This window comes from Meles meles, chromosome 16 (genome assembly GCF_922984935.1).
Source record: "Meles meles chromosome 16, mMelMel3.1 paternal haplotype, whole genome shotgun sequence".
Classification (NCBI taxonomy): Eukaryota; Metazoa; Chordata; class Mammalia; order Carnivora; family Mustelidae; genus Meles; species Meles meles.
The window spans coordinates 57868094-57891952 of NC_060081.1; the positions used below are offsets into that span (position 1 = coordinate 57868094).

At 41.8% G+C, this 23859-nt stretch overlaps 1 protein-coding gene across 5 annotated transcripts in view; it reads right to left on the minus strand.

The window, feature by feature from the left end:
- Positions 1-218: 218 nt before the first annotated feature.
- The window catches only part of CDK5RAP1 (CDK5 regulatory subunit associated protein 1), a 36423-nt gene continuing 12782 nt past the window's right edge, over positions 219-23859 (minus strand). For 4 of the 5 annotated variants that reach the window (XM_045980077.1, XM_045980081.1, XM_045980078.1 and 1 more), the window contains 7 exons: positions 22023-22253; positions 19412-19509; positions 17838-17893; positions 15427-15557; positions 12817-12966; positions 5642-5782; positions 219-497 (listed from right to left, as the gene is read on the minus strand). In XM_045980077.1, the coding sequence (XP_045836033.1) occupies positions 417-497; positions 5642-5782; positions 12817-12966; positions 15427-15557; positions 17838-17893; positions 19412-19509; positions 22023-22253 (888 nt within the window). In that variant the 3' untranslated portion in view covers positions 219-416. The remainder of the gene's footprint in view (positions 498-5641; positions 5783-12816; positions 12967-15426; positions 15558-17837; positions 17894-19411; positions 19510-22022; positions 22254-23859) is intronic. The other variant, XM_045980080.1, reaches the window with a different exon arrangement.

Genomic DNA, 23859 nt, shown 5'->3' on the forward strand with positions numbered 1-23859 from the left:
TATGAGAAAGTGTGGGACAGGTTTTCCCAAGCAAATGGTTCTCTCCACCTTCCCCTCCTTTAGTCTTTAACTCATAGGGTCCAGAGCTGAAAATCAAACAAGTTAGCAGTGTACACAGCAAAAATTGGGTTGGAAAACACTTAACACAGACTGTAGGGGAAAGCCCAGAAACACCAACCAAGGCAAAAATGAAGTAAAAGTAAAGACAAAGGGACCACTTTACTTTCCGTAAATTTAATGTCTGTAAAAGCTGTTCACATAGCAGCAAAGAGACATACTTCCCATCTGACATACAGTTGCTTCACCACTTGCAGTTTGTCACCAGAGCCTTGTTATCGCTTTCATGAGTGACCAGTCATATCTCCTTCCCTGTCAGCAAGGACAGCCCATGTCAACCCTAAGGCCATCCGCTCAGGTCAGCAATATGCTGAGGAGTCCTTCAGGGTGGTCCTGCAGAGAACATGTCCTTTAAGCGTCTGAGAGCTGGTGGACGTGATCTGAAAGAAAACCAGTCAGAAGAAAGTAAGGTAACCAGGACTGCACTGAATGTGGAGCCTCCAGAAGAGAGGCCACCAAAAGGAGTCTAATGGAAGTGGTGACAAGCCAGCAGAGACTGCATGGTTCCCATGTGCCCCCAGTCCTAGAAAGAAAAGACATCTGATACAACGGTAATACATATAATTTAAGAAGTCTAAAATAGTTCAGTCCCAAACTACCACTTCCCCCTCTTCTCTTGAGAGACGGTTCTTCTGCAGCACCAGCCGTAACTTTCTGGTGTGAGCTGCCCATCACTGACCCTGCCTGCCCTCCTAACCCCAGCAGTAAGCTGTGATCTAGGCATACCAGTCAAATCCTTCCTTAGGATATTTATGGCCAAAATTTGGTGAGAAAAGCTCTCTTTTCTCTCTAATTGAGAGCTGAAAGCATGTGACCCCCAAAGGAGCTTTCAGGAGAAGACAGGCAAAAATATGTAAACAAAGATGACTTCAGGCACTGAAAATGGTTATGAAGATAAAATGGGCCGTTAAGATAAAGGGAACCTGCTTTAGCTTCCCTAAAGAGAAGGCATCTCGTGGAGGTGACATTTCAGAGACAAAATGAAGGCTAAAAAGGTGGCAGTCACATAAAAATCAAGAGCCTCCCAAGCAACACAACATGTGCAAAGTCCCTGACACTAGCACTAGGTTTGAGGGGCCAAAAGGAGGCCACCAAGGCTGGAGAAGAGGGTGCAGAAGAGTGAGGGGACATGAAGTTGGAAAGGCGGCTGGGACACATCATGTAAGGCCTAAGACATCGTGCATTTCATGCTGGCTCCAATGAGAATCCACTGGAGGGCTGAAGCAGAGGAGTCAGTGACCTGATTTAGAAAGACCACTACTGTGGCGCAGACAGACTAGAGGAGCGCAAGAATGGAAGTGGAAAATATGAAGCCTTTGGAATTCTCACATCCTGCTGGTGGGAGGGCAATATGGTACAACTGCTTTGTCTAGTTCTGTTACTTACACTTCATGCGACAACAATTCTAAGCCATTTACCCAACAGAAAAGAACACGTATGTGCACTAAAACACATGTACAAGAATAGTCTTAGCAATCCCATCACAACAGCTCCAAAATGGAAACAACCAAAATGGCCATCAATAGTATAAGCCATAAACAAACTGCAGTATATTCATATAACATGGATAAATACAAACAGATGAACTACTCAACGTAAGACTTAGGAAAAGAAGACAAACAACAAAAATAGATGTCATATGATTCAATTTTATAACCAAAACAGGCAAAACCAGCAATGGCATTAGAGATTAGGATGTAGGAGTAGCTAGGCAGCTTAGTTGGTTGAGCGTCTGACTCTTGATTTTGGCTCAGGTCATGATCTCAGGGTTGTGGGATGGAGCCCCACACTGGGCTCCATGCGGAACACTGAGCCTGCTTGGCATTCTCTCTCTCCCTGTCCCTCCCACACTTCTCTAGCACGCTCTCAAAAAAAAAAAAAAAAAAAAAGAAGAGGAAGAAGAAGAAGAAATTAGGACGTAGGGAAGAAGAGTAACTAGTAGGAACATGAAGAAATATTCTATTTCTTGATCCAGGTGGTAGTTATAGGGGTAGGGTCACTTTGTGATAATTTGTCAAGTAGTGTAATATGGACAATTTTCTACCTTTATGATATGCTTCAATAAAATAATTCATCTTAAAATACAACAGAAAGGGTGCCTGGATGGCTCAGTGGGTTAAAGCCTCTGCCTTCTGCTCAGGTCATGATCCCAGAGTCCTGGGATCGAGCCCCACATCGGGCTCTCTGCTCAGCAGGGAGCCTGCTTCCTCCTCTATCTCTCTGCCTGCCTCTCTGCCTGCTTGTGATCTCTGTCAAATAAATAAATAAAATATTTAAAAATAAAATAAAATACAACAGAAAATCATGAGAAGACTGCTAAAATCTCCCAGCCAAGAAATGATGGTAGTTTGGAGATAGAAAGAGGCAGCTTCAAGATACATTCCATAAGTGAGCTAAAACAGACAGACTGCTGCCAGAGCACAGAAAAGTGAGTATCTACAATGAGTCCTATATTTTTGGCTTGAGCAACCAAGTGTGCCACTTAATACAGATAGGGAACGTTTGAAAAGAAGAAAGCTACAATGTAGAATTCATTCTATTTTGGCCATATTAAGTTTAAGATGCAAGAAAGGATATAAATGCAAATCTCTTGAAAGGATGAAAAGGGATGGAAAAGAAAACATAAGGGAGAGTGCAAAAGAACATGAAGATGTTTCCTGTACAGTCCCATGTGTGAGTGAACAGTAGGGGTTTGAGTGAGCTAGTGGAAATAATGATGAGACAATGAGGTTTCATCTGATTGTATCACTTTTCTCCAAGAAACAGGAGACAAAGACATCAGCTGAGACTAGGATTTCAATAGGTGAGTAAAGATTTAAGGAGAAAGAGTAGGAAAGTCAATTTACTAAGGAAATAGAGTAGGATCAGATTTCAGGGCCACGCTGAGTGCTCGTGTTGAGTTTTATGGTCATGAATTTGAACTGAACGCAGCTGGGTTCATGTGGCAGAAACTGTTACTTGTCTCCCAATACTTCTCCTCTTCTTCCTAACAGAACTCCCAATTATTAGCTGGACATCTGATCATTCAGAATGAAGACCACACTTCCCAGCTTCTTAGCAGCCTGGTATAATGTGTTATAAACTGTGTGTAGAACAATTATAAACTGCCCTAAAAGGAAGAGAACATGCCCTTTCCCTCTCTTCCTCCTTCCTGCCAGTTAGAATATGGATCTGGTGGCTGAAGCAACCCCCAGGATAATGGAATAACCTTAAGGATTGGAGACTACACACAGCAGAGCAAAAGATAGGAGCCCAGACCTCTGATGACCATGAAACCATCACAATCACCAATTCTGGACCTTCCATATCTAGATTTTTATGTAAAAGAGAGCCACCATATTTAAGCCTCTGTATTTTGAGTTATTAATCATCATTTGACCTAATCTGTGTAATACAGATTACCTGCATGCTTTTCCCTACTGATGTTCAGCTGCTAGGGTGCAGATGCAAAAGAAAATAACCACTTTCGGGGCGCCTGGGTGGCTCAGTGGATTGGGCCGCTGCCTTCGGCTCAGGTCATGATCTCAGGGTCCTGGGATCAAGCCCCGCATCGGGCTCTCTGCTCCGCAGGGAGCCTGCTTCCTCCTCTCTCTCTGCCTGCCTCTCTGCCTACTTGTGATCTCTCTCTCTGTCAAATAAATAAATAAAATCTTTAAAAAAAAAAAAAAAGAAAAGAACCACTTTCACCAGGGTTGGGGTTTAGCCAAATAAGCCCCAGATAAAAAAGAGAGACAAGAAAGTGAAATGTGGGGCACCTGGCTGGCTTAGTCGGTAGAGCATGCCAACTGATCTTGACATTATAGGTTCAAGCCCCGTGTTAGTGTAGAGACTACTTTAAAAATAAATAAATAAATAAACCTTAAAAAAAATTGAGATATATGAGAAAGTGGTTCTAGCGCAGCCTAGAAACTCCATGTAAAGAGAAATGGGAACAGCAGGGAGGAAAAACAGAGAAGAGTCAACAGAACCCCAGTTTCAGGGCACCTGGGTGGTTCAGTGGGTTAAGCCCCTGCCTTCAGTTCAGGTCATGATCTCAGGGTCCTGAGATCGAGTCCTGCATCGGGCTCTCTCAGCAGGGAGCCTGTTTTCCCTCTCTCTCTGCCTGCTTCTGATCTCTCCCTCTCTGTCAAATAAATAAAATCTTTAAAAAAAAAAAAAAGAACCCCAGCTCCACAGCACCGTCTTCATTTAGATCCTTCCACTAAATCTTACCTGTGGGTTTTATGTCACTTGGGGAAAAAAAAGGAGTAGCAAGTAATAGAGCATAAACTTTCTACCTTTCTTGACAGATGGAATTTTTCCATTACATAAAAGAATATCAAACTAACAATACAAGCCAGTACACCAACCTCATCTCCCTTTTCCAGTAACCCTTAGCTACAGTGAAAAGGAGGAGGGGTGGGAAAGCAAATAAAAACCAAAAAAGCAAACATTCAAAAGACAGAGAAATAAGCAAACAAGAGTGTCCTCCAAAAAAGAACAAATGGAGAAGTCTATGAGGGATTATTTCCAAATCAATCACATTGCTGTCTAGTAGCTATTATTCCACTTAGTAAATTCTTAAAGTAAGACAAAGCCCAGTTGAAACAAAGCCAGAAGGAAATAGGATCACGTAAAGTCCCCAACCAGCAATTATGTTTTAAGTTTTAATTATGTGTTTTAAGCTTTTGTCAGATGGACAGAACAGAACATCTCGCGGTGGTAAAATTTCCAGGCCAATCCAAAGAAGCTACATGCCTTCTTCAGCTGCAAGCCACGGACCATGGCTCCCATGACAAAAAAGATGTGACAGTAAGAGGAAGGACAGCAAGTAAAGGGTGAGGTATGGGGGAACAGGGCAAAGGATATAATACTAATCAGCATCAGCAGAAAAAAGAATCACCCTCTCTCCATCTCTGTCTTCTGCATATTCTTCATAGCTTCGTGTGGGAGAAGAAGCTTTGTTCCTGCCTACCTCATCAGAATGTCTCCTGTCAGTCTCTGGTTCTGGGGTAAAATGGACATGAGGACCAGAAGGAAAGGAGGATGGCAGTTACAGACAGTAGTAGATGGCAGTAATGTGGTAAGAAAAAGAGATAGGAAGAAAGTACATGGGGGGTGGGGGGGAGGAAGGGGAAATCCCACACCCATTCATCTGGATCTCCTAGTCCAGAAGTGAGGGATACCTAGGGCATCGGAGACCTCAAAGGGCATGCTCATCACTGACAGACAGACAATGAACTCACTCGGAATCACTTCCACTTCCTAGTCTCTCTGCTGCAGGGAACTGTATGCTACTGTGTACTCTAATCTCACTAAATTCCTAAAAAGAACCCTTCTAAGACAGAAGAAAGGCAAAGAAAAACAAGAAGGCATTACTTAGAAGCAGTTCAAAATTCAGTCCAAGGTGCCCTTTCATTGTTCAGGCTGAGAAGAGATATTTATTTTACTAAAGAATTTCTCCTGGAAGAAATTTCATTCTACCAAATTATCCAACCCAACATCCATTTCATAATGCAAGATAAAGCCCCAAAGGAAACCTTACCTTCACCAGCACATAGTCCCCAGGCTGAGCTCTGACCCTGACCTCAGAGTTATTAACGTCCTCCAGCTCTACATCAGGGAAGATCACTTTAAGGTTTCCATCATTCCGGCCACACAGATCAGAAGCAGAGCGTTTACTGTGCTGTGAAAAGAACAGAGAGTTATGAATCTGTCAGTTATCAGTTCCGGGAGGGCAGAAATTATGCCTTCTCTGTCTCAGATCCCTAAGGGTCTCACTTACAGAGCTCTCCTTCACCAAGGAATCACTGAAGACTGCATCTTTACTGCTGCTTCACCAACAAGGACAATGTGTGGCACACTACAGAAACTCAATAAAGTTTTGCTGACTATACGTTAATAAATGACTCAATCAGTCTTTGCTTACAGAATTACCTTCCTCAGGAATGGACTTCCAACAGTCCTAAAAGCAAGGACACATGGGTGATGCAGTTGGCAAACTGACTTTCACTATATCCAGTCTCACAGTAATCACTCAGGAATGTTCTGGGGTTGTCTTGCCTGGGTTACTTGTAACCCTAATGAACAGGCAGACATGAAATCAGAGTCCCCATCACAATGTACAGAAGATGGGGTCAGAAGAATTATAAAGCCAGTAGAATGGTATTACCTTCTAGAATATACAAGTTTTTCTCTTTCAGCCATTATAAAGTGACAAGAAGCAAATTTACCCCCTGGCCTTAACCAGGAAACTGGACAAAATATATGAAATCATTATTTTCAGATACTGAACTACAGACCATACAAGACTGTGAACCCAAAAGAAGGGAACAAATGAGATGAGCCCTCCAATGACCCCTACATTCTGCCAGAAGGCATGCGTCATATAGAAGCATGCAAAGCAGGAAGATCTTGAGGCAGAGCACGGTGGTTCTCTCTGGATTTGGGAAAAAGAGATCAGAGTTCAGGGAGCCTGCAGTAGCTAGAAACTGCAGAGCAAGTTCTAAAGAAGAGGGAGGAAAGCAGAAAAAGAGCTATAGAAATATGCACAGGGATCCTTTAAGTCCTTGATGAATACTGACACCTGCTTATATAGTGAAACTCCATTGAATCAGTCAGAGAAAGTAACCTGGAAACTGTCAGCAGATGGGCTCCCAGAGCTCATGCAAGGGTGAGAATCATCAGACCTACCACTAGACAGTCCTCACTGATTCCATGGGACATGCAGTAGTGTCTCCAGAAAAGCCACACCTTAGTAATGAGGCTAAACTATCCTTGGGATAAAAAAGCTTTTCCTTTTTTTTTTAACTTTTCTAACAAACTTTAAACATGAATCTTGAAAGGATTAAACTCAACCACAAATAATATAACTGCCTATCAGAACAAAGCCCAACACAAAATCCGAACCTCAAAAATGAACATCACAATGTCAAATATCCCATCAAAAATCACTAGATATATCCAAAAACAGAAAAATGTGACCCAGAATCAATACAAAAGTCAATCAACAAAAACAGACCAAGAAATAATAGCAATAATGGAATTATCACAAAAATAATAAACCAATTTTTGTAATCAAATTCAAAGGAAACTAAGTTTCAAAGGAAAACAAGAATACAGAAGGGAAGGTATTAAAAACCAAATGTAATTCATACAGATGCTAATATAATATAGGAAATTAAAAATTCAAGATAATAGCAGATTAAACACTGCTAAAGGAAAAAATAGTGAACATGAAAACAGAGCAAAAGAAATTATCCATAATGAAGCACAGAGATACAAAAGGCAGAAAAAAGTGAACAGTTTCAATGACCTATAGAACAACATCAAGTGGTTGGATATGTAAGTAATTGGAGTCACAGAAGGACAAAAGAAACAGAACAAGTGGTGACAGGAAGCAGGAGTACAGGAAAAATATCTGAAAAGCGACAGATGAAATTCTCCAAATTTGATGAAAATTATAAACCCACAAACTAAGAAGCCTTAACACATCACAAGGAAAACACAAGGAATACACACAAAGAAAGCCATGCCAAGACATATCAAATTTCTAAAAACAGTGATAAAGCAAATTATCTTTAAAAAGCAGCCAGAGGGAAAAGGTATTTTAGTTCTTAAACTAACACTACTTTAGGGAAACAACAGTCAGGTAAGATTTAAAAAGATTCCCTACTCTCTCCTTACAAAACACTCGCTAACAAAAGGAAAAAGAATAACTTTTCAGTCAGCAAACCTAGCTGACATCACCTTAATGAAATGTTCAAAATTATTATCACTAGTAATGAAACCATCACAACTGTATGCCACCCCAAAGAATACAATAGAAAGGACACAATATCATTTCCCTAATACGCCTGCCTAAAAATATATAACCTGAATCTTACCACGAGGAAACTCTTCAAACTCAAATTAAGGAACATTCTACAAAATAATAGGCCTGGGGTGCCTGGGTGGCTCAATTGGTTGAGCCACCGCCTTCCACTCAGGTCATGATCCTGGAGTCCTGGAATAGAGTCCTATATCAGGCTTCCCCATCTCTGCAGGAAGCCTTCTTCTCCCTCTCCCTCTGCCACTCCCCCTGCTTGTGCTCTCTGTCAAATTAATAAATAAAATCTTAAAAAATAAGTAAATAAATAACACACCTATAATCACGAAGTGTCGAGATAATGAAAGTCAAAGAAAGGCTGAGGAATTATTCTAGACTGAAGGAGACCAGACAGATAAGACATCTTTTTGCTGTAAAGGACAGTTCTGAAAAAATGGAGAAACTTAAATGGGGTTGGAGGATTGGATTGCAGAAATGTAACAAGGTTAATTTCCTGATTTTGATAGTTGTACTGTAGTTATATAGGAGAATGTTGCTGGTTTTATGAGACATATACTACAGTATTTGAGGGGGTTGAGGGCATCAGGTCAGCAAATAATTCTCTAATGAGTCAAAAAAAATTTGGTACTGTATTACAACTTTTCTGTAAGTTTATGATCGTTTTACAATAAATTTTTTAAAAGACAAGTGTTCGGGTTCCGTGATTTGAACAAATCAACCATAAAAATATAAAAATATTTGCGACAAACAGAAATAAGAACATTGACTAAATATTTGACAATATTAATAAACAACTGTCAATTATTTCAGATATGACAATAGCATTATGTTGGTTTCTTTAAGATTTTATTTACTTGTCAGAGAGAGTGAGCAAGAGCGAGAGGGAGTGAGCAGGAGGCAGAGGGAGAAGCAGGCTCCCCACTGAGCAGAAAGCCCCATGCAGGACTCAATCCTAGGATCCTGGGATCATGACCTGAGCTAAAGGCAGACAACTTCAGTTTAATCAACTGAGTCACTCAGGTGTCCCGGTCGGGTCTTTTTCTTAAAAGAGTCCTTATCTTGCACGGGGTGGCATAGTCAGTTAAGTGTCCACTTCTCCGTTTCAGCTCAGGTCCTGATCTCAGGGTTTGAGATCAAGCCCTAGATCAGGCCTGCACTGAGCTCAGAGTCCGCTTAAGTCTCTTCTCCCCATCCCCGTACCCTCTCTCCTCTCTCTAAAATAAATAAATAAAGCTCTTTAAAAAAGAGTCCTTATCTCTTAAAGATATATATACTGAAAGGTTAACTGACAAAATATTATGATATGTGAGTATAATATGCATAGGGGTGCCTGAGTGGCTCAGTGGGTTAAAGCCTCTGCCTTCAGGTCATGTCATGATCCCAGGGTCCTGGGATCGAGTCCCACATCAGGCTCTCTGCTCAGCAGGGAGCCTGCTTCCCCCCTCTCTGTCTGCCTCTCTGCCTACTTGTGATCTCTCTCTCTCTGTCAAATAAATAAATAAAATCTTTTAAAAAAAATTTTTTTAAAGTATAATATGTATAATATGACATATAAGCTACTTGCTTCAAAACAATCTAATGGGGGCAGTAAAGATGGAAACAAGATTAGCCAAGATTAACACTGTACTGACAGCTGTTGAGGTTTGTTAATGGGTACACAGGCATGCATTATACCGCTCTCTCTTTATCTGTGTATCTTTTTATTCCCCATAATTTAAAAAGGTGGGGAGGAAATGTTGTATAGAGGCTCTGGAATGAGATAGACCTGACTCAAATTCTGGCTCTGCCACACTATCTGTATGGCCTTCAGGAAGTTATTCTACTTCTCTGAATCTCTGTTTCATCTCATAAAAGGGCTAATAATAGCACTACCTCCAAAAACTGTGGTGGGACTCAATGTGCCAAGGACCATAAAGTGCACAGTTCCTGGCAGAGAGTAAGTGCTTAGTATACATGAGTTACAATCATCTTCTCTGCCACTATGGATATAGACCTGAAGGGTTTTTTTAAAGATTTTATTTATTTATTTACTTATTCACATTATCAGAGAGAATGAGAGAGAGCGCACAAGCAGGCAGAGTGGCAGGCAGAGGCAGAGAGAGAAGCAGGCTCCTGGCTGAGCAAGGAGCCCGATATGGGACTTGATTCCAGGACCCTGGATCATGACATGAGCCAAAGGCAGCAGCTTAAGCAACTGATCCACCCAGGCATCCCAATAGCAACCTGAAGTTTTATTTTTTATTTTTTAAGAGTTTATTTATTTGACAGACGGAGAAGTCAACTTTTGTCAAAGTCTACTTTGACAAGTAGGCAGAGAGGCAGACAGAGAGAGAGGAGGAAGCAGGCTCCCTGCTGAGCAGAGAGCCCGGTACGGGGTTCAATCCCAGGACTCTAGGATCATGACCTGAGCCGAAGGCAGAGGCTTTAACCCACTGAGCCACCCAGGCGCCTCACAACCTGAAGTTTTAAACTGGCCAGGACTAAAGGAAAGAAAGTCCCCTCTAAAAGACTCCTAATTGCTAGCCCTGAAAAATCCATTTATTCTCTAGCCCCAAGTGAGTACTGGCTTATGTTATATACTAAGAAATAATCTTATTTCAGTTTATTTAATTACCATAGGTTCTCTGTAAGCCTGATGAAGTTAGGGACAAAGATTAGTAAACTCTGAGTACTTATTCATTCATTCAAAAGAGAAGTACACAGGGTACCTGGGTGGCTCAGTTGGTTAAGCAACTGCCTTCAGCTCAGGTCATGATCCCAAGGTCCCAGGATCGAGCCCCACATTGGGCTGCCTGCCCCTTGGGAAGCCTGTTTCTCTCTCCCTCTGCCTGCCACTCCCCCTGCTTGTGCTCTCTCTGTCAAATAAATAAATAAAATCTTCAAAAGAAAAAGAAAAAATAGAGAGAGAAGTACACTTTTCTGTGCCTGACTCTGTGAGGAGAGCGGAATACAGTAAGACCTAATTCTTACTGGATGAAATGTAAATTGCTAATAGACATGTACATGTACAGATCTCCAGAATCACAGATGATACTCTAAATTACAAAGCATTTAGTGAGACAAACACCCTTTGGGATATCATGTTAACTGAGCTCACCATCCATCAGCCAACTGCAAGTCTAGACCATAGGAAGATCGCCTAACCCAGATGAGCTGATCAAGTACGCTTCCTGGAAACTGGAGCTGGTGCTGAGAGACACAATTTTGGTCTGTGAATAGCTAGAACTATAATATGTAAACACAGGAACTATAGGGCTGCTGTGCTCTGTAACAAAAATGAAGAAGCAGGAAAAGCTGGTCTAAGAAGACAAGAAAGTACGAGCCTAAAGGACTTCCTAGGCTAAGCACAGTCCCCCCTACCCTTGGGCTCCACAAGATACCTCTGAAGTATAAAAAAGAATTCCTTCTGGCTTAGGCTGAATGGCTTGAAGAAATTCTCACTGTTACTCACCAAAGAGCCCTAGCAAACATAAACACCAGACAATTAGTAGCTCTGATGCTACCATATCGTAGAACATGGAACGGACTCTCCTTTCTCAATCCAGGACTTGGGAAGAGTCACATAAAGGGCGCCGTCTCTCTCTTTCGCCTCCTCTCCAATGGCTACAGCATATAGCTTCACGTTCCCAAACTCACCCCCTATTCCAATCTGTTTATCACTCTCGTAGCTAGGTTCCCAGGCATGACCGGAGAAGCCTATAGGACCCTCAAACTTCCCAAAATGCAGTACATTTCTAAGAAAATGTATATATTTTTTAAAGATTTTATTTATTTGAGAAAGAGAGAAAGAGAAAACACAAGTAGGGGGGAAAGGCAGAAACAGAGGGAGAAGCAGGCTCATTATAGAGCAGGAAGCCTGATGCAGGACTACCCTGGTATCATGACCTGAGCCAAAGGCAGACACTTAACCAACAGAGCCAACCAGTCGTCCCCAAAATGTGATTTTAAAAAGACTGAAGGAGCACATAGCTGGCTCAGTTGGTAGAACATCCAACTCTCAATGTTGGGTTTATGGATGAGCCCCAAATTGCTTGTAGAGATTATTTAAAAAAAAATAAACCTTCAAAAAATTAAAATATAATAAAAATAGAAAAGGACTGAAGACAGACAATAAAACTGATTCTAAAAACATACATATGATACTGCTTCCAGAAAGATGGAGCAGACATACTTCTTCCTAATCCTTCTGCTGCTAAGTACAAAAATATCTTTCAAGAATGAAGGAGAAATCCCAACATTCTAAGATGAAGGAAGAGAATCTATTGCCAGAGTGTCTAAATGAAGTTCTCTAAAGGGAGAGGAAAAGATAAAAGAAGGAAGCTTGGAACATTAGGAAAAAAAAAACATAATGACATGATTACCTATGCAGAAAATCTCAAGGAAAATGCAAAAAAAAACCTCCTAGAACTATTGATTTCAGCAAGGTCACAGAGTATAAGATAAACACACAAAATTGAGTTATAGCTGTATACTAAAATGAGCACATGAAACACCTGAAATTAAAACATTCAATAGCAACTATAACAGCTTAGAAAAAAAGATACTATGGTATAAATCTAACAAAATACATATAGGATTCGTAACACAAGAACTCTGATAAATCAAAGAAGATCTAAATAAAAGGGAGACACAGGGGCACCTGGGTGGTTCAGTGGGTTAAGCGTCTGCCCTTCAGCTCAGGTCATGATCTCAGGGTCCTGGGATTGAGTCCGACATCGGGCTCTCTGCTCAGCGGGGAGCCTGCTTCCCTCTCTCTCTCTGCCTGCCTTTCCGCCTACTTGTGATCTCTCTCTGTGTGTCAAATAAATAAATAAAATCTTAAAAAAAAAAGTGGGGGGAGACATATTGTGTTCCAAAAAACAAACGAAAAATATATATACATATGACCTTACCCCCTCCACCAGGACTAGCTGGGTACAACCCACAGAGGCCATGTTGGCTTTTGTTGCTTCTTCTCGAAAGACAGTAATAAGTTCCTCCAAACGCCTTAATTTTACCTCTTCTGGGACATCATCTTTCAGCCTGTGATATGCCCGGGTCTTCTACAAAAAAAAAAAAAGAGAGAGAAAGAGAGAGGTCACCAAGGACTCATAGAATTCCCTTTTTTCCCCATTCTTCTTCTTTTTTTTTTTTAAGGATTTGTTTATCTTAGGGGCACCTCGGAGGCTCAGTCAGTTAGGTGTCTGCCTCCAGCTTGAGTCATGATCCCACGGTCCTGGGATCGAGCCCCACATCCGGCTCCCTGCTCAGCGGAGAGCCTGCTCCTCCCTCTCCCTCTGCTGCTCCCCCTGCTTGTGCTCTCGCTCTCTGTGAAATAAAATCTTTAAAAAAAAAAAAAAAAAAAAAGGGGGGGCGCCTGGGTGGCTCAGTGGATTAAGCCGCTGCCTTCGGCTCAGGTCATGATCTCAGGGTTCTGGGATCGAGCCCCGCGTCGGGCTCTCTGCTCTGCAGGGAGCCTGCTTCCTCCTCTCTCTCTGCCTGCCTCTCTGCCTACTTGTGACCTCTCTCTCTGTCAAATAAATAAATAAAATCTTTAAAAAAAAAAAAAAAAAAGACGTATTTATTTTAGAGAGGGGAGAGAGAAAATATGCGTGCATGCACAAGTTGGGAAAGAGGAGGAGGGAGACAGGGATAGAGAATCCTCAGACTCCCCTCTGAGCAGGAAGCCTGACAAGGGGCTTGATCATAAGATCCTGAGATCATAACCTGACCCAAAATCAAGTCAGATGCTTAACTGCCTGAGCCTCCCAGGTGCCCTCACCCCAAAGAATCCATTCTTAAGGGACAGAGAGGGATCAAGTTCATTCCACCTCCAAGTTACAGTCATATATACAAGACCCAAGCCATGCCAGAAGGGTTCTCTAGCTCTAGGAGCATTCTGAAAGAGAAAGGTAACTATGCAGTCAAGTCACATTTTTACAAGGGTGAAATTCTAAACTTAGTACATGAAAATCAGACTCAAAATTGTATTTAATTTTGTAAGAGAGAGAGAGAGAGAGAACAAGAATGGGGGAGCAGAGGAAGAAGCAGACGCCCTGTGGAGCAGGGAGCCCCATACAGGACTCAATCCCAGGACCCCAGGATCATGACCTGAGCTGTAGGCGATGTCCAACCAACTGAGCCATCCAAGCACCCAACACATTTTTTTTTAAGTTTTCTGTATACAGGTTTGTAATACAGTTGAAGAACCACCAAGCTAGATATAAGTATGGAATTATAGGAAAACCTATGTATCAATGCGTGGTCATTCCACTTGTCCTTTGAGAGAAGTACAAAGATGAATGGGTTTACTCTATTTTGTCTTATTAACAAAAACTTGCATCTATTGTGCATTTACCATTACCAAACACTATTCTCACTTCAAAGGTGGAGAAACCAATGACCTTTCTCAAGATCACACAGTTATTAAGTAAGACTGGCAGAATCTGAATGCTTGCTCTCATCCACTAGACTACTTAGGTCTCTATAACCTTAACCCTAACCTAGAAATTAGATCCCAAAGTGAATACTCATATTCAATCCCCATGGCGCTTCCACCACACACTGCACACCCATTCCCAAATCTAACATTAGAAAAGAATTTCTCTTGCATATTTGTGATGTCCATGGAAAAGCAGCAGCAGATTTGGAACCCAAATCTACTCTGAAGCTTCATCCCTGAGGTAATTCTGTAACAGACATAAATACATACAATAGCCCACTTACACTGCCTACAGAACAGTAGGCAGTAAGCTTTAAAAGACATGAATTAGCTTTGCTGATGGCAGCTGAGTGATGGTGGTGGCTAAGGTCATGGGATCCTTCATTCATCAATCAGCTTTCCTGAGCCTCCTGGCCACCGAGCCTCTTCAGCCTCCAGCCCAAACACAAAGAAAGCCCCCACTAAGTTGACTAGAGAGAGGAGATATGACCTGTGCAAATTCATCCCTACCATCAAGAAAATGGCAAAAGATCAGAATTACCCCTCCTCTGCAGGAAATACACATTACTCTCCCCTTCCTTCCTCATCTCCTTCCGCTTTATATTCCTGGGAATCCATGTACAGAGCTCTCTAGTGGCTATAAGTGGCTTCACATGGCCTAAAAAATGAAAACTAAAATAGCTGAGGATGGCTAGGAGGACAACAAGGTGCATCTGTGAAACAATGCACATCTGTAGGCCAAAAAAGTCCTGCAGGATTTTAGCTTTCCTATAAGAATAGCATCCCTACCTGCACATTCAAATTCTAAATGATCTAAACATAATTTAAAATATTTTAATGAAAATAATGTCACAAACAATCCATTTTCATCTCAAACCGCTGAACTGTATAAAACAGTAGACAGATTGATTAAATCAAAAATAAAGAAATGAGTTGGAGTGGTAAGATCCTCGTGGCTTCTCAAGAACTGCCTTGCTGCCACTTTCTGTTCTCCCCAGTTGTCTATAATCAACCAGAAACCAGTCAGGAATTCTGTTGTCATCACAGACGTAGTTTCTCCTCCAACCCAAGAAGGGCTTACCTGTCTCATACTGTAAGCAAAAAGGAAGCCCATGTTGTACTGAACTTCCCGAAGCAAAGACACCGTCTGGAGGTGATCTTCCTCCGTCTCACCACAAAAGCCAGCAATGAAATCACTGCTGAGGCTCACCCCTGCAACACATGACAAAGGACAACATGTCACTGCTGCCTAACTTCAAGAGAGGCCTTTGGCACTTGTAGGCTACAAAGGGTGGGACAGCAATTGTAAACTTTTACTGGAGCTGCTCAGCTCATGTGCAAGTGAAACAAAATAGTCATTACAGAGCAAGATGCTTATCCAGAATGTTCTCATGCCAGTTCCCATCCTTTTAGGGCACCTGGCTGGCTCAGTTGGTTAAGTGTCTGACTCTTGGTTTCGGCTTGGTTCATGATCTAAGGATCATGAGGTCGAGCCCTGTGTGGGACTCTGTGCTCAGCAATGTCTGCTTCTCTCCTTTTCCCTTGATTCCTCCCCTTGCATGCAGCACTCTCTCCCTCTCTCTCAAATAAATAAATAATTCTTTATAAAATAAATAAATCTTGGGCGCCTGGGTGGCTCAGTGGGTTAAACCTCTGCCTTCAGCTCAGGTCATGATCCTAGGGTCCTGGGAAAGAGCCCCACATCAGGATCTCTGCTCAGCAGGGAGCCTGCCTCCCCCCTCTCTCTGCCTGCCTCTCTGCCTACTTGTGATCTCTATCAAATAAATAAATAAAATCTTTAAAAAATAAAATAAAATAAATGAATCTTATATAAAGTTTTTAAATAGGGGGACCTGGGTGGCTCAGTCATTAAGCATCTGCCTTCAGCTCGGGTCACGACCCCAGGGTCCTGGGATCAAGCCCAGCATCAGGCTCCCCCTCAGCGGGAAGGCTGCTTCTCCTTCTCCCACTCCCCACCTGTGTTCCCTCTCTCACTGTGTCTTTCTCTGTCAAATAAATAAATAAAAATCTTTAAAAAAAATAAGTAAAAATATTTAAATAAATTCTTTAAAAAACATACCTTTGAAACCAATTTCACACAATGTTTAAGACTATAGGAACAATAACTATTGGGTCATTAAATATTAAGTACTACGCTTTCCTATCTATTTAATTTAATCTATGTAATTATTCCCACAATCCAACGAGGTACTATCAACTCTATTTTACATATATATATTTACATATATACAAATATATGTATATATTTTTTTTTTAAGTAAACTCTATGCCACACATGGGGCCTGATCTCATAACCCTGAGATCAAGGGTCCTGTGCTCTACTAAGCCAGCTAAGTGCCCCTTACTAACTCTATTTTATAGATGAGGAAACTGCACCCCAGAAATCCTGCCCCTCCAAAATGAAACTATGCATAATTCAAGTTACAATAATAAGAAATTTGGAAACAAATGTAGAGATTATCAACCAAATCTAAATTAAAAAGACTACAAAGTTAGGTCCTGGGATCAAGCCCCACACTAGGCTCAGCAGGAAGCCTGCTTCCCCCTCTCCCACTCCCTCTGCTTGTGTTCCCTCTCTCACTATGTCTCTCTCTGTCAAATAAACAAAACCTTTTAAAAAATTAAAAAAGACAACAAAGTAATTTTTTTAATATTTTATTTATTTGACAGAGAGAAATCACAAGTAGGCAGAGAAGCAGGCAGAGAAAGAGGAGGAAGCAGGCTCCCTGCAGAGCAGAGAGCCCAACACAGGGCTCGATCCCAGGACCCTGGGATCATGACCCAAGCTGAAGGCAGAGGCTTTAACCCACTGAGCCACACAGGCGCCCCTACAAAGTAATTTTATTAGGAGAAAGGGAAAAGAGAAAAAAGGGTAAGAATTAAGATAATAGGAAAGGAATTACTTCTAAAAATGTGTACATTTTTAAAGATACCAATTGTCCCCAAATTAGAACTAATTTAGACCAAACTACCTTTGCCAGCTAACAAGATCAAGGTCTGCCCCATATGTTCAGAAACACGAAGAATACAGAAATCTCTTTCACCTTGAGGTCACAAACTAATCCATACTTTTGTGTACATCTAGCAAGACCAAGACATTAAAAAAACAGAGAGGAGTAAAATGAGAGAAAGAGAAAAATGAAGAGGAGCAAAAGCAACATGAAGGGTGCCATAAGGCAGTGTCACAACAAAAACGCTGTGGCCACTGGTAGAGTGATGTGCTCGACAGAATATTTCTTTTTTTCTTTTTTTTTTTTTTTAAAGATTTTATTTATTCATTTGACAGAGAGAGAGATCACAAGTAGGCAGAGAGGCAGGCAGAGAGAGAGGAGGAAGCAGGCTCCCTGCGGAGCAGAGAGCCCGATGCGGGGCTCGATCCCAGGACCCTGAGATCATGACCCGAGCCGAAGGCAGCAGCCCAATCCACTGAGCCACCCAGGCGCCCCTCGACAGAATATTTCTTAAACGTACCTGGGATCGATTCTCTGATATGATGAATTAACTCCATGTAAGCTTCTCTTGAATATCTGTAATAAAGAATAAGAAGAAAAGGCTTAGATGAACCAATCTTCTTTAAAGGAATGCTACAGAAAGATAACACTATGAATTACCACATATAACCACTTCTCAACCACATAGGACAGTACAAAAGTAGGTTAAGGTACACAAGAGTCCTTTTGATCCAAATCCTGTAGTATAACCTAATCTATAGCCCACAAATCTTTAATTCAAGACATACATCATTTTTTTTTAAAGATTTTATTTATTTATTCGTCAGAGAGAGTGAGCACAGGCAGACAGAGTGGCAGGCAGAGGCAGAAGGAGAAGCAGGCTCCCTGCTGAGCAAGGAGCCCGATATGGGACTCCATCCCAGGATGCTGGGATCATGACCTGAGCCGAAGGCAGCCGCTTAACCAACTGAGCCACCCAGGTGTCCCAAGACCTAAATTATTTTAAATAGTCTTTTAAAAAAATAAGTAGAGGGTACCTGAGTGGCACAATTGGTTAAGTGACAGACTCTTGGTTTCAGCTCAGGTCCTGATTTGTGTCATGAGATTAAGCCCTATGTCAGGCTCCATGCTCAAGGAGTCTGCTTGAGATTCTCTCTCCCTCTCCTTCTGCCCCTCCCACTCATGCTCTCTCTCTCAAATAAATAAATCTTTAAAAAACAAAAAAGTAAATAGTCTTTTTTATTTAGTGAGGACAGATTAAACACTTTAGAGGATCTCTAAAATAGTGGAAAACAAGACAAGTCACTAGTTCCATATGGGCTGCCATCTGTCACCTCACCCTTTCAGTCTTACCTCTGCAATACATATTAGTCCCAAAGTAAGTGAACAAAGATATGTTTAAATTCCAAGACTTGAAAAGCTTTAATGTTAAAAGCTACAGGATTCCAATTTCAAAAGGAATGTACCACACAGTTCATGCTTAATAAAAAACATGCTGGGGGGCCTGGATGGCTTAGTCGGTTGAGCATTTGACTGTTTTTGGCCCAGGTTGTGATCTCAGGGTCATGAAATCAAGCCCTGCATTGGGCTCTGCACTCAGTACGGAGTCTATTTAAGACTCTCTGTTCCCTCCACGTGTGCCCTCTCTATATAAAATAAATATAAATCTTAAAAAGAAATACTAAGGGGCGCCTGGGTGGCTCAGTGGGTTAAAGCCTCTGCCTTCAGCTCAGGTCATGATCCCAGGGTCCTGGGATCGAACCCCACATCAGGCTCTCTGCTCCACAGGGAGCCGGCTTCCTCCTCTCTCTCTGCCTGCCTCCTTGCCTAGTTGTGATTTCTCTCTGTCAAATAAATAAAATATTAAAAAAAAAAAAAAAGAAATACTAAACAAATGACATGAGTGATTCAGTCCTTAGTCTATAATTCTAGAGTAAACAGAAGCAAGTTATCATGTCCATGAGTTTATTAATAGAACAGATATTTATTGAGCAGTTACTATGTGCCACACACTATACTAGGTTCTTAGACACGGTGTGGTCCTTAAGAAAACATGGAAAGGTGCAGGATGCCCCATCCCCAAGTAAGTCTGACCCCCTCCGCATAGCCTCCAATACACGGCTGCTTCCACTCTGGGCTGGTAGGTGAATCTGTTTACAGATGTTGTCTCTCTCATGAATCAGCTGTAGAACCTGATCAGATAGAACACAGTAAAGGCCATCAAAGTCTCACCAAAGTATCCTGCAGAAAAGAATACCACTCCCACTGTTTCTCTACTAAGGTTAATTTTCAAGTAATTAATAGGCCAATTAAACCAAACACATGAATTACCCAAATCCTTTACTTTTACTCAAGCCATGTTATCTGTCCCAGACATTTCACCTGATGGCATTTCTGCTTTCAAAAAGTGAAGCAAGCAAGCAGAGGTCAAATTCAAGCCATGGGGTGACAGAGACAAGAAAGGAAAAATGGTATTTGTTTCATCTAACTTCCAAACTAATTAACCACTTTAAAAGACACCATCAAGGGATGCTTGGGTGGCTCAGTTGTTAAGCATCTGCCTTCGGCTTGGGTCACGATCCTAAGATCCTGGGACTGAGCCCCACATCTAGCTCCCTGCTCAGTAGGGATCCTGTCTCTCCCTCTCCCTTTAACCTTCCTCTGCTAGAGCTCTCGCTCTTTCTCAAATAAATAAAATCTTTAAAAAAAATTAAAATTAAGATAAAAAAACAAAAGACCATCAAGAAACTGGAAGTAGGGGCACCTGGGTAGCTCACATGGTTGAGCGGCTGCCTTTGGCTCTGGTCATGATCCCACAGACCCAGGATCGAGCCCCACAAAGACTCCGATCCCCACAAAGACAAGGGCTCTTTGCTCGGCTCCTGGCTCTGCCTGCCTGCCACTCCCCCTGCTTGTGCTCTCTATCTCTTTCTCTGTGTCAAATAAATAAATAAAAATCTTTAAAAAAAGAAAAAGAAAGAAAGAAAAGAAAAAAAAAAAAAAAAGAAACTGGAACTAGGTGTGGCACCTGGCTGGCCCAGTAGATGGAGCATGCAACTCTTGATCTCAGGGTTGTGTTCGAGCCCCACATTGGGTGTGGAGATTACTTAAAAAGAAAATCCTTAAGGGGCACCTGGGTCAGGGGCGCCTGGGTGGTTCAGTGGGTTAAAGTCTCTGCCTTCGGCTTGGGTCATGATTCCAGGGTCCTGGGATTGAGCCCCAAATTGGGCTCTCTGCTCACCAGAGAGCCTGCTTCCTCCTCTCTCTCTGCCTGCCTCTCTGCCTACTTGTGATCTCTGTCAAATAAATAAATAAATCTTTAAAAAGGAGGGGGGACACCTGGGTGGCTCAGTCAGTTAAGCATCCAACTCTTGATTTCAGCTCAGGTCATGATCTCAGGGTCCTGGAGTCGAGACCTGTGTCAGGTTCTGCACTCTTCAAGGAGTCTGCTTAAGCGTCTCTCTCTCCCTCTCCCTCCATCCCTCCCTCACTTGCACACTCTAAAATAAATAAAGCTTTTTTTCTCCTAAGATTTTATTTATTTGACAGAGAGAGATCACAAGTAGGCAGAGAGGCAGACAGAGCGGGAGGGGGAAGCAGGCCCCCTACTGAGCAGGAAGACCAATGCAGGGCTCGATCCCAGGACCCTGAGATCATGATCTGAGCCAAAGGCAGAGGCTTAAGCCACTGAGCCACCCAGGTGCCCCTAAAATACATAAATCTTTAAAGAAACTAGAACTAAGAAAAAATATTTGAAAAAATACATTGACAAGGTATTTATATCAAGAATACATGAAGAACACTTACAGCTCAATAAAAAGACAATCCAGAGGCGAAAAGGTTGGGGCGGGGCCAAAAGAGATTTCACGAAAACAAAACAAAAAAAAAAACACTAAAAAAAAAAAAAAAAAAGTTCCACATGTGGGCTATACACTCCATGCACTGCTAAGGCACTTTGATAAGTGCCTTACATTATACCTTTAATTTTTTTATACATTATACCTATTTCCCAAAAACCCAAAGCAGGAGGTTATTATTAATCCCATTTTACAGACGAAGATGACAATCTGACCCTGATGAACTTGAAGACAAATCTTTTTAAATATATCAATCCCATATCTGTCCACCTTGGTGGACTTTAAATCTTTGGTGAAATTAAAGGGCAATACAGCAACTAACAAGATGCCCTTAGCAAGACTCAAGGACTGCTGCCTCCCACTGGGTCCAGCCTTTGGTATACTTAAGGATGCCACCCAGGGTCACCTGGGTGGCTCAGTGGGTTAAGCCTCTGCTTTTGGCTCAGGTCATGATCTCAGGGTCAGGGGATGGAGCCCTGCATCAGGCTCTCTGCTCAGCAGGAAGCCTACTCCACCCACCCACCCCCGCCTGCCTCTCTGCCTAACTTGTGATCTCTGTCAAATAAATTAATAAAAGTCTTAAAAAATTTAAAAGGGGCACCTGGGTGGCTCAGTGGGTTAAAGCCTCTGCCTTCAGCTCAGGTCATGATCCCAGGGTCCTGGGATTGAGCCCCACATCAGGCTCTCTGCTTAGCGGGGAGCCTGCTTCCCCTCTCTCTCTCTGCCTGCCTCTCTGCCTACTTGTGATCTCTGTCAAATAAATAGATAAAATCTTTAAAAAAAAAAAAAATTTTTTTAAAAAAAAGGATACTGATAACAGCTTGGCACAGTTTTCTGTCGATACTCACCTCATCAGGAAAGTCTTTGGGGTGGGGAGAGGTAAAACGGATCCTCATTTCAGGATCTACTCTGGAGACCTGATCCAGAAGGTGAGCAAAACGAAGGCCCCCTTGCTTGGGTTTATAGTTGGTAGAAAAGCCACGGCTGAGGTTAGTAGACACAGCACTGTTGAATTGGACCTCTGAACTGTCCCGAAAACTATTAACATTCTGACCAAGAAGTGTCACTTCTTTCAGCCCCTAAAAAAGGAAAATAAATACATTGGAAGCAAATTAAAACTGTTTTCGTAGTTTCACTCAAATTAGCTGACCCTACTAAGAGCCATCCATAAATGTATTCTATTCTGTCTTTAACCCAATAACTTCATATTTGGGCATCTTATCTGAAGAACTCACCTTCAGAAGTTCTAAAATCTTAAATAAAAATTAGCTTCAAAGCATTTTTTAGAGTAGCAAAAACCTGGACACAAACTCAATGTTCAATAATAATGATTAATTTGTAACACAATAAATCAAATTCTGACAGCATTCTGCCAGTTGAATATTATATAATCACTGCCTATGAAATATTCTTCCCAAAATATTTAGCCTAATTTGAATCAAGCTTTTACACCTAACTTCCAATGTGTACCAGAATTCAGAGGAATATTTTAAATGACAACATGAAGAAGCAATCAGACAAATCCAGCAATATCTGATCTCTTCAAAAACTTAATGTATCATTTAAAGCAAAAAACAAAAAACTGAAAGGGTTGTTTTAAATTAAGAGGGACTGAAGAGGGGCGCCTGGGTGGCTTAGGCGTTAAGCCTCTGCCTTTGGCTCAGGTCACAATCTCAGGGTCCTAGGATCGAGCCCCGCCATCAGGCTCCCTGCTCAGTGGGAAGCCTGCTTCTCCCCTCCCATTCACCCTACTTGTATTCCCTCTCTCGCTGTCTGTCAAATAAATAAATAAAAATCTTTAAAAAAAAAAAAAAAAGAGGGATTGAAGAAATATAAAAACCAAATAAAACAAATATTGATTGGATCTTGGTTTAAAAAATTGGTATTTTTGGACAGAGGTGCCTGGTTGTTAGTTCAGACAGTAAAGCACCTGCCTTTGAATCAGGTCATGATCCTGGAGTCCCAGGATTGAGCCCCATGTCTGTCTCTATGCTCAGCAGAGAGTCTGCTTCTCCCCCTCCCTCTGCTCTTCCCCATTTGTGTTCTCTCTCTCAAATAAATAAATAAAATCTTAATGGAAAAAAAAAAAAGATATTTTGGACAATTAAGAAATTTTGAGGAGCCCCTAGCTGACTCAGCCGGGTAGAGCTTGGGACTTTTGGGTTGTGAGTTCAAGACCCATGTTGAGTGTAAAGATTACTTAAAACTAAATAAACTTAAAACGGTGGCTCAGTGGTTTGGGCCGCTGCCTTTGGCTCGGGTCATGATCTCAGGGTCCTGGGATCGAGTCCCGCGTCGGGCTCTCTGCTCTGAAGGGAGCCTGTTTCCCTCTCACTCTCTCTGCCTGCCTCTCTGCCTACTTGTGATCTCTCTCTGTCAAATAAATAAATAAAATCTTTAAAAAAAAAAAGAAATTTGGGAGCACCTGGTAGCTCAGTTGGTTAAGCGTCTGTGTTCGACTTGGGTCATAAGTCCCAAACTGGGCTCCCTGCTCAGGGGGCGTCTGCTTCTCCCTCTGCCTACCGCTCCCCTTGCTTGTGCTCCCTCTCTAATAAATAAAATATTTTTAAAAAAATAAAAAATAGTAATATACAGAATGTCTCTATCCTGACAACTAGTTCTGGTACTATGGGGGAGTTGGAAGAGGAGAGGAGATGACTTGAGACCAGGAAGCACGTGGAAAGG